Genomic DNA, 18,109 nt, shown 5'->3' with positions numbered 1-18,109 from the left:
TACTCCAGCTTTCCTCAGTCATTCTCTGTAGAATGCGGTTGATTACTACAATCATCTCCCTCACAAGAACTGAAAACATGTTGACTCTAAACACACTTATAATAAAAGTGAAAGGTTAAATGATGTGGAATACTGTGGAATGGGTCTAATCCGTTGCTTGGCAGAGTTCAGTCCCTAATGGGCAAGCTGGCCACAGGAAGTATCAGCCAACGGTAGGGGCCATTGACAAATGGTGGCAGCTGGCAGACAGCCAGCAGCAGTTGACACATGTGGCCCCTTCCTGCTGCATAAAATTTGTCTGCGTAAAAGTCTGCTTACCTATTACTTCTGTTAAATCAGTCTGTGCTGCAACATCCCTAACCCCTCCCATTTTTCCCAAAGAAATGCCAGCTAACGTCAAAGAAGAGAGGTCCCCTGTAACCAAAGTTGTGCCTCACCTTACAGTGTCGCCCAGCAGCAACGGTGCCACGCCCCTGCCCAAGTTCCACAGACACTACAGCCACATGTCTCCCTCTCAGATGCCCTACGACCACACCGCAGCTCAGGGGGACTGCCACCTGGAGGTGCTGCTGAGTCCCATGAGCCGGCAGGGAGACATCATCATGCCTCTGAAGATGGGCACCGAAGAGGGCCAGCTGGAGGAGGTCAGCGAGGGCTACCCGGGCCATCACCATGACGACAAGCTGTTAAGCAGCCGTGACATGATGGACACGCCTTTGTCCCCGATGGCCACCAAAGTTTCACCGGTGCCTGCGGATAGCCAAGGGCTGGGGATGACATTCTCAGAGTCACCATGGGAGACCATGGAGTGGCTGGACCTGACCCCGCCCAGTTCGGCCACCGCCTTCACTAGCAGCATGCCCCCGCCAGGACCTAGCATCTTCAACACAGAGTTCCTGGACGTGACTGACATCAACTTGAACTCCGCCATGGACTTGCACCTAGAGCACTGGTGAAGTTCACCAGAGACATTTGAATATGCAAGAAACTCGGTCGCATGCAAAAGTTTGACCACCCTTGGTCAGAAGATGTTTTATTGATTTTCTAAGTGAAAATGAGCAAACATCAAATCAATTCACACACTCAACTGTAACAGTACGATCACCTCCCTTTTTCTACACACATTTGTCCATACTCCCAGCTCCACTGACCATACAGAAGAACTTTGTTGTTCAACAATTACAATCTGAAGTCCATTTGTTGCTCTGCATACTGTCTGCCCCATTTCATCCTGTTCAGTTCAGGACCACAACAGAGCAGGAGTTATTTGAGTGGTGGATCATTCTCAGCACTGCGCCATTGACATAGTGCTGTTGCAAGTGGATCAGACACAGCAGTGCTGTTCGAGTTTTTAAAACTGTCCACCCTAGTAAACACACCTACCTTGTAAATATAAAGTCAGAGAATGTAGTTCATCTGTTGCTGCAGTTTGTGTTGGTCGTCCTCTAGTCCTTCATCAGTGGACACAGGATGCTGTTGTCTGGCTACTTTTGATTAGTGGACTATTCTAAGTCTAGCTGTGACAATAAAAAAAAAATTCTAGTGGCCCTGCTGTGTCTGAGCCGCTTGTACTAGTACAACACACGCTAACACATCACTGCAGCGCTGACAATGATCCACCACCCAAATCATACCTGTTCTGTAGTGGTCCTGTAGGGGCCCTGACCACTGAAAAACAGGATGAATTGGGCCAAGCAAAGTATGCAGAGCAACAGGTGGACTTCAGTTTGTAATTGTAGAACAACAAAGTGCTCCTGTAGGGTCAATGGAGCTGAGAAAACAGACAATTAATGTAAAAAAAGGTGGTCATGATGTTATGGTTTATATATTACAGTTTGTTAAATTATGTATGGAATTAGAAACCACCCACTGCCTTTGATGTTACAGGACATGGGTAAGGCTCTGTTTTTTTTTTCACTTATTTTCACTTAGATGTTCCACAAAAGATCGGGTCATTTGATCGGGTGTGTTCAAACCTTTCCATATGACTGTAGATAAAGATCACTCTACCACAGTAACGCCAAGCACTTCACCCTCAGAAAAGATCACACAGCAACAAGCGCACAACCAACAGGATAACACAAGTTTATAGGCTGAACATTTAAGTCAGTAGGATATAATCATAGTTGCCTTAATGAAGAAGACGTTTTCTTAACTGTGTTGTTAAGAGCTGGTCCGCCTGTGGACACTGGTCCAGCAACACTTGAAAATCCTTTGGACTGTGTATTCTGGGAAAGAATGTTTTATAATTACTGGAAGCAGGAAAAGAAACTACAGTCTAAATGACATCCAAAGATAACCTTAAGATAATGTAGATTGAATGGCATTTGCAATTCATATGTAAATATTTTTCCCTCCTGGTACCAAAAGTTCAAGTCCTCTGCACATTCCTGGTGTGGGGAAACACTTCTGAATTGTTCACTAAAATCAGATTAGTATCACATGTATTCTATCGTGCTATTGTAAATATACATTAATGCTCACTCCGCACCTTGAGTAGTGTAGTACTTTATCACATTTTGCTTTGCATACTCTTTTTGGAAAGCATGTATTTTCTTTTTATTGGAATATTTTCTAGTTCCCCATTTAATCCTTTTAATTTATTTAGACTGTTGAGATTCCTTATACTTCCTTCAGCAGTTTGGAACTAAAATGTGAAAGCCTGTTTTAGTTTAAAGTCCATATACAAACCTTCGATATTGTACCATTTTCCTATCACTTAAGCAAGAAGTCAGAAGCAGCCATTAAGTCAGTAACAGGACAGTACTGGAAAGTTATTTCCTTAATGCAGTGGTTCCCAGACTTTCTGCAGAGCACCCCTTATGTCAATGAGAGTACTTTCAAGCCCCCCACCAAATCTGACACACACGTACATGTCTTTAGCTTCCAGACTCTAATGGTAATTATTTTAAACTTTGTAATTAATATAAAACTGCAAGTTTTCACTGAAAAAAAAATACAAATTAAAAATAAAAAGACAAATCACTTTTAAAGTGGAATTATTAGAGACATGCGTTATGTATCTCATTCATGTGCCTTGCTGTGCCCTGCCTTTTGGGAACCACTGTCTTAATGAAAGAATGTGTTTACTGTATGATCAAGGGTTTGTGGGCACCTTCCCCAATTTCAACATAAAACTGCCTTTTAATACACGTGAATTGACAAATTGTTTCTAGTTTTGTAACAGCCTCTACTTTTCTTGGGTGGCTTTAAACTAAATGCTGGAACATTGCTGTAATAATGTCAAGTGAGCATGACATTCCCCAAGCTTTAGGCCCATGTGCAGCTGCTCCAGAGCATCATATAGGGTTTTATACTTTTATGTGGTGATTATACAAACTGAGGGCACAACTGAACAATGGGTGCTTCTTGAAGCAGCTAAACTATAATTATATACTAATTATAAGTGCCTTCTACAAACTTTTTGACATGTTTTACAGGCATGTACTACAGTATTATTAACTTTTTTTGGTAATGAAACCTGCAGTGTGTGTTTCCTCACTGCTCTCTCCTATATCGTGGAGTGCATTATGGCTGACTCTATGACTTTAATACTATTTGCAAGTGACCCATTTGGTACTGTTGGAAAACTTCACTTCTCAGATGTATTTATTTGGACATTTTCATAGATATATTTATACAGAAGATATTTATGAGACATTCCTTTTTAGGAGCAGGAGTCAGAAGATGCAAATCATCATGACAGAAACTAATATGAATGTCATCACTATCCTACAGTAATCTGAGTTAATTGTTTTTAGCAACTTGATTTTTATATGGATGAAAAATTAACCAGTGTGAGTTCAGAGCTACCCATGTGTGTCTTACACAGCTCATTGCAGCTGTCAATGTTCAGAAAAAAAGATACAATATTGTACATGTTTAATCATCAAGTTCTAGTTTCAGTGTCGCTACATTTCAGTTGGACTTTTTGTTGAAATGTCTTGATTTATGATTTTGTGAAGTATCTTTAAATTGAAACATTTATCACACTCATAGCACATTAAGGTGAGAAAGTTGCAGAAGTGATTAGAAAATGTCATAATAGACACCTTCTTTCCAGCACTTGTGCAGAATGAAATGTAATAAACTGTACGTTTTACTGTGAAAAGCACACCCACGGTGGGGCTGTTGATCAAAGATTGGCCAGGAGTGGGACCTGTGGACATTGTTTTTTTTCTTGTTATAAATTCAACAGTATTTTCTGTATTCAACAAATGCATTTTTGCAAGTTACTGATTAGTGAGAAATGTACAGTTTGTCCACAGACACTCAAAGCTGTGAACAATTAAGTTAGGATCTTCAGTTTTATAGGCTCTGAGAGATCCAACAGGTTTAATTCATATTTTGATATGCAGTAAACCTGTAACCTGCCTGTCTCTTACCATGTTTCTTTAGTTCCTTCAGCTGTGGGTTCCAGTGACTCTTATTTTTGGGAAAACAAAGAAGACATTCCACTCACTCACTTGTATACATTTCCCATCTAGGCCTTCAAAACCAAAAATAAAATAATAATAATTAGCTTTATTTGATAGCAATTGAAAACAAAGAAGCAAATTCTAAATATTACTTACATTGCCCTTGTTTTCTTGCAGAACCGAATACAATACGAATCTTGCAGAACCGAATTGGAATACGAATACAAGTTAGAACAATGATTAGCCTTACTTTTACAGATGAACAATGTAATATTATATTTACAAAACATGATATAAATTATTTGAGTACGAGAATGTAACCAATGAAGGTATTGCACTGTGCATTATAAATGTCTCCATCCAGTTTAGTCTTCATGTTTTTATTTTCTTTTTTTGTTTTTACTTCCAATCCTAAATTTGTTTGTATATCGGACAGTCATTGAGACAGCTAATTGTGCCAATAGTCTAAACACACATCTTAACTTAGCCAGGGTTGGTTGGGTTTTTGACTATTTGTGCAGTGCTGGAAAGTGAAATCTTTCCCTATGCACAGATGACCAGTACAACACCACAGTGCTCTTAACCAATCAGATGACAGACACACCTCATTACACAAGATCTCTCTCTACCTTGCTGAAGAAAACGTGTATGTTGTTCCAGTCTATTTTTTGTCCTGGAAAAAAGAAAAGCTATATAGATATGACAGAAAGCTTTTGTACTGCTTGGCCACTAAACAGCTTTACAATGTAAACCGTCTCATTATGTCTCCACCACTGTACTACTACTACTACTACTATTAAAAAACTTCAATAAACAAAAACACATTTCCAAAAATCTGCTTTTTTTGCGCAGTGTCTTTCTTGGAAGGCATTGTACATCTATGCTGAAATTACACAAATGATTTCTACACATTGCAACAAAGAGCAACCAAATAAAGGACTAAATTTAAACAGTTACGGATGTGCATTTATCTACAAACGTATGGTGTACAAGAAAGATGATGAGAAAACAGACATCAGGTTCAAGAAACCTATCCAAATGACCCCAGTGTCAAACAAATGACCAGTGCACCAGAAGCAGATAATTAATTGGATTTATTTTAGCACTGAGCCCATTCTTCGTTTCCAGATCTTACAGAATAGGACAATAAGGTCACAGTCACATTCTAACCTTATCACAACTGACCGGCAGGCGGACTCTTACATCTTATCGTTGCTATTTGAACACTAAGATTTCATGAATTATTATTTAAATATGTGAAAGTGAATAAGACAAACAGCCCAGACCCATCAGAGGTTAATATCTCTACAACCTCCAAAACCAGACATAAGGCAATATCCCTGCAGACCTTAGCATTGCAATATTTTTTAACAGATTTTTGCGTTCACAACATACACTTTAAATATTTTCACAGTGTGAACTTTTTTTATACATATAATCCACTCTTAATAGTGATACAATGTACTGATACATATCACCCATATTTTCCCTTCTAATATTAAATATTCTACTAATTCATAAACTATACTATTTACTTTCTTATAGACAGCTTTTAATATGGGGAAGATTTATTTATTAATTATGGTACCCACAAGAAAAGCATTGAAGAGTTAAATGTTATCAAACAACAAGTCTTATTTCAGCTATAGATGTCTTTTTTATTTTGTTTTGTTTATTTTGTACACATTTATATTCAGGTATGATACCCTTTCAATGGTATTTCAGTTTCATCAGATCATATCTGGCTGCATGTTAAATCAAATCTGTTACTAAAAGGATGCTTTGGCAAGGCTTTGTATGTTCCTTTTCAAACCAAGGAACCTGAAAAATGATAGTTGGATACTGACCACATTCCATACACCAAGCCAAAATGCCATGCCATTTCTGTGGAGAGCAATTTAAGGAAAAGAGGTGTGCTCTGAAAGCAGCAATACAGTGTTACTACTGTAGCAAATAAATCTGTGCATTACAGGTTGATAAAAATGTATACATTTTCCTTAAATGCAGTGAATACAATTTGGTGAGTTAAAATTGCATATTCATAAAATAAAGCTACTTTAAAAGGATAACTTGACATTCGGACAAATCTAGACTTAATGTTTCACTTTGGTGAAAATCTACAGACTGATTGGGAGTTTAACGAACAAGTTCTTACAAGCCTCTGTTTCTCCGTGTGTATTTTGCATACCCACAGTCTACTTGGTATCATTCGTTTATCATCTCAACCCACGGTGGGTCTGAAACCGACCTGGAATCACTGAGCTCAAGGCAGGAACGTGTCTTGGACCCACTTCCTCACTGGGCGTCCTCTCTCACTCTCACACCTGTGGATAATTTTGCGCAGCCAATCCACCTACCAACCTGTGTTTGTGGGGAAGGAAAGTGGAGCACCTGACACAGACACTGGGAGAACACCCCAAACTCCTCCCAGTGACCAAATGCAAATATCACTGTCGCCCTATGTAGCATATTCAACTCCATATTGTAGAAATAATATGGCTATAACATTTAAATACCTTTACATTTGTAAAACTTAAAAACAATCAAGAGATATCCTAAACGTGTGGAGCAAAACATGTAGATGACACTATCTAACCATCCTTTTAACATATTCCTTGATGGTGAACAAAACCCTGCATACTCATTCATTTTGCAAAGTGAGATCACAAATAAATGTGCTTTATCTGTACAAATATTTACCTTAATGACATCCTAAAGAAATTATACATGTTGCTTTCCATTTGAGAATCATGATGTTTTTGGTAAGCTTTGTATGCTTTATATTACTTTCAGTTATATATACGTGTACACTCATACTCTCTCTCTCACACACACACACACACAGTTCATTTCACTCCTCATAAACACAAAGATAAACCTTGCTTTGATTAACTGTCTTGAATGAAAGTTCAAGCTTTGTGTTCTAATTTCTAACATATGATCAGCTAACTTTTACATATGGCATTAAATTAATATGATACACTAGATAAAACAACCATTATATTCTAATCTGAACAGAGTTGGCTTGTTTTGTCACAGAGCAGTATATCAATGGTTTTAAGATGAAAGGCCATCCTTATTGCACAAAATGTTTTGGGATTGAATGTCATATCTTCAAAGCAGTGTGTAACCATCAAACAGAACAATGCTGAGTGCCAAATGATCACCATATTACATTGTGTTCAGAGAACATACGCGCCATCAGTCCACATACATAGGAGAGCTGGGGGAAGCAGGGATTTGATCCAGAATTTTACACACATAACTGGCAACATCCACCACTCGCTCCTCATACATCAGAATGAATGGGTGCTTCTGCAGAACACGAGGAAAATAACAATTTAGTTTTTTTATAATAACAAATATGATTATACACACACTTTGGAAAAGGAAATTTTATAACATGATAGAAATTGTGCATACTTCAAAAAAGGAACCCTGGTTTGTAACACATCAGCCTTAATATGTTGGAATTACTCTACATTATTATAAATTTTGTATACAAATTTATTCAAAAAATAACTAACTCAATTAAACAATAACACATTTACTCTCTATATTTGACATATGGACACGGCAATAAAAAGCTGTGACCATACCATACCATAAAGAATTCCTGCCACATTATGTTGCTGTTCCATGTCATTTCCAGTCAAAGGACACAGGGACACAGCTTTCCCCAAGATTTAAAAAAAAAAAAAAAAAATGTTAACTTATATTTAACTTTCATTCAGTGGACCACAGCTGCTTGAGCTCAAGTACAAGATCAGAGCTCATTCATGTGCATTTAAGAGAGCCACAGGGAGGGGGTGCTGTGAGGGGGAACAGGTGGGCAAGAAACAGTATTCCACCGCAGTTGTGAGTTTACCGCCGAGTTTGGGTTAAAAGAGAGAGAAGAAGAAACCTGACAACAGATAAAATACTCAGAAGACACTTCACTTCACGATCACTAACCGCAAGTGCTAACCGCAAGTGCTTGTTAGCTGGCCAGCTATGCTTCTAAACAGAGTAGAACCGTCTTATTTTGCTCGTTTTCAAACTTTTCTCTTCTTCCAGCACAAGTTGCTCAAATTTGCTCTCTTCATCAACACGTAAGTGTGAACTGTCGGGCTGTGCTGCGTTGAACTGCAGTGCCGAAATCCCTTCACTCAACCTACACACCCCGACAGTGCATCGCCCACCCTCAACACACAGTAATACCGTATCCCGTGTTTATATTTTGAGACGTTATGATTATATGAAAAATGTGAATACGACCCATCGTAGACTATTATTTATTAACAATCAAACCTCAAGAAGAACAATCACAGGTTTCACAGGTACCTCACTGCTGTTTTCACAGCTCAGTCTCGTGGAGTGTTTTTTTTTTTTTTTATCTCTTTTTATTTTCTGAAGGATAGTTTCTCTACGTCTTCTGATTACACACAAACTCTCCCTAACTTGAGATGAGGGGGGCCTTTGTTAATATGTGGGGCCGTAATCAAAGTGCATAGTGTGCGTATTGGGCGTTTTGGCTCTGCCTGCACAAACACCTTCAAGAATGCCTGGGTGGATCTATGCAAATTACTCTAGTGTAATGTTACGTTACAATAAGGGAGCCATCCAAACTGCTCTTAGAAGCATATGATTCCTGACACCAAACTCACAGAAAACGGACGGATGTTTTTTTTTTTTTTTTTTTTTTTCGCTTGGAGTGTTTATAGGAGCAAAAGAGACCCAAGCGGAAATACAAAAGCACTCAAAAAGTGTGTTTTGCAAAATATGTCCCCTTTAATGGATCCTGAAAGTACAGCCTTCAGTCATGGAAGATTCAAACAAATCACCAGTTACGGATCAACTATGGACAGTCCTGTATGCATCCATAGTTGAAGTCTGTAGTTGTGCAGTGTTTTTCCATTATATAGACACACATTTTCCACAACACCAGCCATTTTGCTCATCTCAACAGGCACCTGCTCATCACCATTTTGACTCCTTTGTTGTATGTCATTGTCAGTGTTTTCAAAAATGCTGCTTTCAGTATATACTGAAAAGGATGAACTGTGGTCCTGAATATTCATAAGTGAATGATCTCTACCACTGCAACCATTTCAATAACAACAACAGCGACCTGTGTGTAGCTGGATATATACAAATTTTTTTTTTTTTTTTTTTTTTTAAACACCATGTCATGTCTTAATATTTTAGAGTAATTCCATAATTATAAGGCTTATATTTGTTACCAGTTTGGGTTCCTTTTAATAATCAATATTAATCAGGATATTTACCAGAAGCTCCTTGTACTTTGGCCTTTTTGACTCATCCTTTGTAAGGCTAAGAAAACAACAGTGTAAAAAGGTGAAATGCTTGCTGCATTGTGCTGATCAATTTCAGTTTACCAAAATTGTAGTGTGGTAAACCCCTCAAACAAAACAGAAGACTAAAAACTCACCATAGATTGACAAAGTTGGTGAATTTGGGAGAAAACTGTCTCTCCTCTGAATTGCTAAGTTGAGGAGGGTCTCCCTTTACCACCTGTGTCAGCTGATCAAACACACTGTTCCATTTGGGGTAAGGGAAACGTCCTGTTGCCAGCTCGTACTAAAGAGGAAAAGCATCAAGAAATGCAAATTAGTTTTATTTTCACAAAGCATTCTCAATTCTCCAAATGAGCACAAATAAGAAAATATTCTGACAGTGTGGCTCTGCTGAGTCACATACCAGAGTGATTCCCAAACTCCATACATCTGAGCGCACATCATAGCCTTGTCTAGAAGCACTGGGATCTATCCTTTCAGGCTACAAAAATAAGAAAAAGAACACAAAGAGGTCATTGGAATGCATACTATGTGGAATAATTTGAACAATGGAGTCGCGTTTTATGAACAGAACATTCAAACAATAATTACTCCTAATCTGCCAAAAGATAATATAGATAATACCATCAAAAAAAGTTTATGTAGTGATTTAGTTGACATAATTACTCACAGCCATGTAAGGTCTGCATCCAGCATCTCTAGTTTTGGCGATGGAGTCAACCAGCTGTCCACTGATACCAAAGTCACAAAGCTTTATGTTGCCATTCCTATCCAGGAGAATATTGGAGGGTTTGATGTCTAAAATCAAAAGAATATATAAATAAATTACACAAATACATAAATAACTATTTATTTTGTATATTTCAGATGTCTGTTGCTAATGCAGTGTATTTACAGACAGTGACCACCAGAGGGCATATTGGACTAACATTAATAAGTCACACCACTCCAACATAGTTCCACTGTAAGAAAACTTGACAGTAAAGTCATATTTTATATTTACCTCTGTGGATTATTTTCAAGTTTTCTTTCAAGTGATTCAGTGCTTTCACAGTCTGCAAAAAAGTTTGTGACAATTTTTTTTTTTTTTTTTTTTTTTTTTACAAACCTTAAACTTTAAAAACCTTAAATCCATTCCCATCATAGTAAAAAGACCTGTAGACTGAGAGAAAGAATGAGGCACTTACAGCTAGTGTAATTTTGCCTAATATTTCCTCTGGAATGACATCATCTAATGAGCAGTATACATATTTGTAGAATTTGTCAAACGAGGTAGACATAAGTTCCATACATATCCAACAGTCACCCTGTGAAAGAGATTTGTATATCAGGTTAAACGTCACTTAAAAATCATTAGAAAGCACTTGTTTAGAAAATAACACAATCCAATTTACTCCAATCATTGTTAACATTTCAAAGCTAAAAATACATATACATTTTATTAATATGCCATTTGTTACGTGAGCAAAAAACACCAGGTGTAAAAGTAAACAAAGAATAAATAAGTTAAAGCCTTAATAACAGTTTAGCACTTAATATCACACTTTGTTCTGTGGTATGAGGAAAAAACCCTGACCATATCCAGTTAAACTTGATTTTGGATCAAACCTAAAGAGGTAAAATTTCTAAAGCTGTAGGAGCTGTATGTGAGAACGTGAACACCTGCAAAAACTGTCCCTGACTTTACGTGGGCTTTATACTCACAGTGCCCTAGTAAACTCTCAAGGTAAAGTCTGAGTCAGCGCACGTGTGAATGGACTTGCAAAAGTCCCAGAGATCTCCCACTGTGCAGTGCGTGTGTGAAAGGACAACTCCAGGACATGTACAGATCTGACACTCTGGAGTTTCCCCCAGAGTTCATATGTGAAAAGGGTGTACTGGGGCTGACCATTTGGGGCATGGAAAACAGGAGTTTCTCTGACTAGTGTTTTCACTAGCAACAGTGACTGAAGTGATGTCTGCACTTGGATAGTAGGAAAGACCAGTAAACTGTGAACACTGCCTGTGATGCTCATGTATTTGTGTGCTATATAGAGGAGTGTCTGTTTCTTCTGGTTTCTCCCAATGTCAAAAGATGGCATGATTCTGTCAGCAAAATGGACCATTCACAACTACACAAAGAACTTTATTACAGTGCACGATTACTGAATGCACATTTGAAATGTCTGGTGAGAAACCAAAGGATTGGGTGACACTTGCTGTGAGGCATCAAAACACCACAAAGCATGAGAGAAAGTGGTTTATTCCCAAATCACTCCATACTCCCTGTGTAGTGCACTATGAAAACTCACAAAAATACTGAATTTCTTGTTTATACTTTTTTTTTTTGGTGAGAGACAAATGATATCTCAATTATTCTATGTCCTTGACATACAATAAAGTATCCTTCATCTTTGATATGCTATGATCTTAATAGTAAATATACATCAACCAAATGGGACACCAAATTTAAACAGTGCTCATCACAGTAGTCTAAATAATGGTGTTCCATCTCTCCAGTACAGTACTAGAATCTAATTCCTGGAAACTTATGTTTGCCATCACTGGAACTGCTTAATACTTAAATGATACAGCACAGAACACGGTAGGATGTTAACTGCTGAACCGTAAAATTCAGTACACTTGTACTGTAATTTGCACATATTGTTTGAACCACTTATTAATTTCATTTTTTCGTAATAATGATCACCTATCTATAAGAAGTTGTTTGCACATATGCTCACCTCTCGAAACAGTGCCCCATAAAACTGGACAATATAGGGACAGTCACTACTCCTCATCACCACATCCAAGTCCATGAGCAACTGCTTCTGTTCTTTCTCATCAACAGTGGACCGAATCCTCTGCAACAGCAACACACACTGTCATTTACATATAAAGAATTACCAGAAAAAGGTTTCTTCCCAAATTAGTTTCAATAAAAAGTGATGCCTGAAATGTACACTTCAAGTCTTTTGTTGTTTTGACTGCAGCTTTTCAGGTTTTAAACATTATAACTTTTAACAAATATTGTTCTGTGAATCACCTTGACAGCCATAATCTGGCCACTAGGCTTATGAACCATTTTGTTGACAGAGCCATAGGCTCCTCTGCCTATCTCTCCAAGGTCTTTCAGGTCTTCAGCAGTGAAATCCCAGTGCTGCTCAGGAGAAATCTTCAGCTTTCCAGATGACTCAATACTGTGAGTGCGCAGCCTCTCTCTGAAAGTGACCAAACATGACTTGGTGAAATACAAGCATGCATACGTAAGATCTTCCTGTACTGCAAAAATAACTGACAAACTCAAGTTGGAAAGCAGTGTTTGTAAATGCCAACTTACATGTGTGGGTTCTGGAAAGAAGGAGTGCTTGAAGCAATGGGGAGTCTCGCATTTGGTTTAATTGGTGGATTAGCAAAGTTCAACTTCAGTGCTTTGCGTTTACCTGAGAAAAAGAACAGAGGTGTTATATCCAATCATAAAAACAATGAAAATGTTTAAAAACTCTTAGTTATACAAGACATATCAGCTATGCCATATTTAGGGTCTTATATGTAATTATTTAAGATGGGATTGAAGATACAAGATCAACATAATAAACAAGAAATCCTTTCCAGTACAAAACTGAAAACTATTATCCATCGCCTCAAGTTCAAAACACTGATGCTAATCAATAATAAAATAAAAGCATGAAAACATTTACAATGGTAGAAACAGATATAAAGCCACTGTTGCTTTGATGAATAAATAATCATTTAAAATTGTGAAGTTTTCTAATTCTGGATTAAAATTCAGATTACATATATGTTCCATAAAACATGAGTGAACTAAACAGAGATTTCAATAATGGCATAACAGTAAGAAAAATAAAATCATGCAGTCAAACAAAACAAATACATAAATAAATGAATTAATTAAAATGAATAAAGGACAAACAAACTTACTTTGGGGCACACCAGATAGATTTATCTGAAACCCTACAATAATAAAACACAAGCAAAATATATGTACATAATGGAACAAGACAAAACTATAAATGAGTCTGAACCACAACAAAATGAGACATATGAAGTCTGCCAAATAACAGAAAATATGTACAAATGTAAAAATGGTACAGAAAATGAACAACCATATTATGCAGATGTGAGTTTCCTTTAAATGCACTTTCATTGAATGAACTACTCAGATATTTTCCATATATATATATATATATATAGAGACATTATTTTCTGAACAGCTCAACTGAAGTGTGTGAAAATGCACTTAAATTAAAATTTGCAGTCTGCATTTTTCCCAAAACATGAAGTGTGACTTAAAATCTGAAGTATTGGAGCTAAACCAAAGTAAAAGATTAGAATACCTGTTTCATTCTGACACCTCCAGCACGAGTTGGACTCTGTGGATTTGACAGATTTTACAGTAAAAAAAGAATGGTGTTAAAGTTAAACATTAAATGTTTGTTTAATGGGGGGGATTTTACATCAGAGCTTGTAAAATCTTGATGAAATTAGATCTTGAATTATAACTAGTCATATTTAACATCATCCTAATCTATTGCAGGAATATCCTCTGTTCTGCATAAAACCTACACTGTGCTCAAAATAAATTTCCAATCATGTGAGTCTGTCTTTTTAAAAAGACAGTTAAAAAGTAATCAACAATGGCTGGTATATTTATTTCTGTGATGCTCTATTGAGGGTGATTATAGTCTCACATTTAGAAACCATACAATAAGAGACATATGCCACATTGCTGGTAATCTAATGACTAAGTGTAAACTCATCTTTGATTCAAGCCCTGTCCAAAATGGCACGTTGCCCTGTAGTGCTTATTTACATGTCTGCACATCTATAGGGTGTCCGGTTTCTCATTTTGACATTGACATGCACTCACAAATGCCCTCTGTACAATCATACTGAAACTTGTGCACCACTGTTGACACAGCAGCAGCTTCTGTCACAGTTTAGTTTCCCTGCAGTGTTTGGGGGTTTGCTATTTTTTAAATTTTTGTTTTATTTCTAACCCCATCATGCAGTAAAATAATTTGGGCTGATTGGTCAGAGATGTGCATCTATGCAAAAATTCACACTGCTTAAAAACAGAAATGTTCAATCGATGTGTAAAACAAACACATCAATAACTTCATGGATGTTTTTTCAGAATTAATCAAACAAATCAGGTCACTGATGCTTGGCTAAAAACCTTGTTCTTTAAACAATCTACAGTCAAGTGCATCAAGTTATTTTGCAAGAAAAATGTAAGCATCTATCAAGATGCAGATTCTGCAAACAGCATAGGACTGCTGAGCTAAAGAAAATGACTCGCAGGTCAAAATTAAACTAGGCAGGTGCGAGACTGACTGTGACCCTGAAATAGATTAAGCGGCAAAGATGATGATGAGGTGAGAGACTGCCTTTATTTACTATTCCTCATGATACTCAGAGGCTGGATCTCAAATATGAAAGCATTTAAGGCACCCTACTCCCTAAAATGTGCACTACATAAGCCATGGAAACATGCTTTCAAGACCTTAGGTATACAAATGCATTTAAGAAGCAGTCAAAGCGTCTAATTTTGTGTACAGCTGTGTGACCAACAAGAAATATTTACTAACTTCACTTGCAGCTAACCTGACCCTTGCCTTTTACCTGAATTTGGGACACTGCAGCAAAGAAAATTAGCTTATTTCAAAGAGAGAAAATGTCCCTGAATGTCATCTCTACAACTACGTCTATTCATACACATCTAGCTTTAAAACCTAGAGCCTCCAAAGGTCCCTTGAGGTCTGTGTTCTGCACATTGATGACAATGTGTGCTTTTGAATCTGGACATCTTAAGGCAGCTGTTCATTTGGGACAGGGCTTTTGAGCACTTGTATCAACAACAACACAAGTGAAACAGGCCTCGTACCTGAACCAGGAATGAGCTGAATCAGGGATAAATCTTAAGCATACATGCTGCAGTGTTACAGCCAAATAAAACAGTTACAGTTGTAGTACTGTAGTGCTATTGTTCTAAAATTCTGTATGTTTAAAAAAAACCTGACTGGGTTATTAAGCAACTATTTCACATTTTTAAAAAAATGTCTAAAAGATTATATTTAAAAAAAAAAGTCACATACAAAAAATGCCACCTCTTTGTTTCTACAACCATTTTCCATATTTTATCACCTCTGCTTCCTATGTAGGTGCACTTTGTAGTTCAACAATTACAGGCTTTATTCTCTCCGTAGCTGTGTATAATTTCCTAACACCTTCCCTGTTTCTCAATTGTCAGAGATTACCAAAGAGTAGGTATTACCTGGGTACTGAATCATTCTAAGCAATGGAGTTAGTTACACTACCACATTGGTGGTGTTTTTGTTTGTGTTGTGCTGGTATGAATTGATCAGACACAGCAATGCTGCTGGAGTTTGAAACCCGCAAATACTTTCAATGCTAGACCGATTACAGTCGAACAACCAAAAATATCCAGCCAATAGTGTGATGTGTCCACTGATGAAAGACTAGATGATGTTCAACGCAAACTGCACAGCAACAGATGAGCTATGGTCTCTGACTTTACATCTACAGCAGAGTGGACAGTGAGTGGACACAGCGTTTAAAAACTACAGCAGCACTGCTGTATCTGATCCTTTCATACCAGCAAAACATATCAGTGACACTGCAGCGCTGAGAATGATCAACCACCCAAATCATACCTGCCATGTGGTGGTCCAGACAATTGAAGAACAGGGTTAAAGGGGGCAGAAATATATGCAGAAATACAGATAGACTAGTTTGAAGTTCTACAGTTACAAAGTGCTCCTGTATGGTCAGAGGAGCTGAGAACATACAGTGAGTATAGAATCAATAAAGTGGTCTTAAAGTTATAACTGCTCGGTGTATGGTCAATGGAACTGCTAAGAACAAAAATGTGTGTATTTTTAATGTACTGTTTAAATGGTGTCTAATGAACATGATGAATATAAACTGCTGATAATTCTATAACGTAACCCTGCATTTATACTTTAGCTTTTTGATACTGACACTTCAATCTAGCAACAATTACAGAGAGAGGAATGAATTTGCCCAAAAACTCCACTAAATATTCAAGTTAATGTAGCTAGCTATTTATCCCGAATTTTCACTGACAATTAACATCCACTGTGGATAAAATGCATGGAGAAAGGTTTGAAGAGCAACTAGAGCTGTAAACAGTGTTGTACTCAACGGAGCTGCTGCAGCTAACGTTAATGCAAGTTGCAGGCAATAACAACACACTGAGGTTAGGCCTAGCAAGATGAAAATCATTACATTTATATATATAACACGTTATACTGTAGGTTTTCAGAGGTTTAAAAACATAGTTGTCTAATAAACCCGCATAACAGAGACGCAGCTGTAATGTTATATGAACTCTAGGCCTGAGAAGAGGCGTTATTCGTGTGTATGTGACAGAGCCTAGTGCTAACGCTAGTTATCCTAGCCAGCGGTCCGTTAAACAGCCCGTTCATTTAATGCGCTTCTCTCACCCTGTACTCCGGTAATGTTGCTGATGTGCTGGCTCTGTATCTGGTGCTGGAGCAGGGCTCCCGCGGCACTCACTCCGCTGCAGGCGCCGGGAGAGCTGGAGCCCGGAGACGGAGAGGCCATGGCCGAAGAGTGCTGGGGGCAAAGCGGGGAGAGAGGAGCTGCAGCGCCGCCACGGAAGAACCCAACGCCGCCCTCAGCTTCACAAACCCGCCACCGAAGAGCCCAACGAAGACGCGGGAGAGCGTATGGTCGCCCTCAGTTTTACACACATACACACACACACACACACACACACAGCGCCGCCGCAACCGCAAGATCAGCGCATAGTCTAATGTTGAAAAGGAGAGTTTACAGAGATTCCTCCATCAGAAACAGCATTATTGATCTCTTCAACCACCTGACTGAGAAACTACAAGAGAAACAGCGATAGAAAGAGAAAAAACGAAAAGGTAGCGCTTCAAAATAAGAGTCTGTGGAAAGGCAACAAAAATCAGAACGGAAAGACTATGAGAAAAGTAACGTTAGTTCACTTTTATGATTTGTTCAGAGTTTCGTCTTGAGAAACGCCCTCTACCTGACAGACCATAGAAGCACCAATGGTGTCACAGCTGTGATACGGGACCCCGCCCCTATCCACCTTATTTTTATTGAGGAGGGGCTTGGTGCAAGCGAAAATATTTTATGCAAGGTTTTGGGTTCGTCATTTTCGATTATTTTAACTGCTAACATTCAGCGAGACAATTACAAATGTGTTTCAACTTTCAAAATGTATTTGCTGTTCCCAGTTCGGATGGGATTAAGATCCTGGAGCACTTTTTAGATTTTCAGCCATTTCTTTCTCCTTCTCATAAGAAAATCGCCATACTCAGTGCTCGTCTGATAATATATACTAGATTAAAATGC

General features: G+C 38.0%; 2 protein-coding genes across 2 annotated transcripts in view; one reads left to right on the top strand and one right to left on the bottom strand.

Moving 5' to 3' along the window:
- The window catches only part of myocd (myocardin), a 68,043-nt gene extending 66,902 nt beyond the window's left edge, over positions 1-1,141 (top strand). The window contains exon 13 of the mRNA XM_066662950.1: positions 382-1,141. Within this exon, the coding sequence (XP_066519047.1) occupies positions 382-956 (575 nt within the window). The 3' untranslated portion in view covers positions 957-1,141. The remainder of the gene's footprint in view (positions 1-381) is intronic.
- A 4,215-nt stretch (positions 1,142-5,356) lies between these two features.
- Positions 5,357-17,832, bottom strand: map2k4b (mitogen-activated protein kinase kinase 4b). The gene is made up of 13 exons (XM_066662951.1): positions 17,206-17,832; positions 14,053-14,088; positions 13,637-13,669; positions 13,035-13,137; positions 12,741-12,915; positions 12,439-12,558; positions 10,903-11,022; positions 10,719-10,770; positions 10,386-10,513; positions 10,119-10,196; positions 9,850-9,998; positions 9,686-9,731; positions 5,357-7,733 (listed from the first exon to the last, which is right to left on the bottom strand). The coding sequence occupies exons 1-13, from the start codon at positions 17,324-17,326 to the stop codon at positions 7,620-7,622; spliced, it is 1,275 nt and encodes a 424-aa protein (XP_066519048.1). The 5' UTR covers positions 17,327-17,832; the 3' UTR covers positions 5,357-7,619.
- Positions 17,833-18,109: the final 277 nt, after the last annotated feature.

This window comes from Hoplias malabaricus, chromosome 3 (assembly GCF_029633855.1).
Source record: "Hoplias malabaricus isolate fHopMal1 chromosome 3, fHopMal1.hap1, whole genome shotgun sequence".
NCBI classification, from domain to species: Eukaryota; Metazoa; Chordata; class Actinopteri; order Characiformes; family Erythrinidae; genus Hoplias; species Hoplias malabaricus.
This window is presented reverse-complemented; position numbering and strand designations above follow the sequence as displayed.

Excerpts from the sequence above, each read along its gene's own strand:
- map2k4b (XM_066662951.1), bottom strand. The coding sequence starts at position 17,326 with ATGGCCTCTCCGTCTCCGGGCTCCAGCTCTCCCGGCGCCTGCAGCGGA. Across the intron at positions 10,771-10,902 it reads TAGGCAAAATTACACTAGCT|ACTGTGAAAGCACTGAATCA; the intron begins GTAAGTGCCTCA and ends ACTTTTTTGCAG. Across the intron at positions 9,732-9,849 it reads ACCAACTTTGTCAATCTATG|CCTTACAAAGGATGAGTCAA; the intron begins GTGAGTTTTTAG and ends TTGTTTTCTTAG.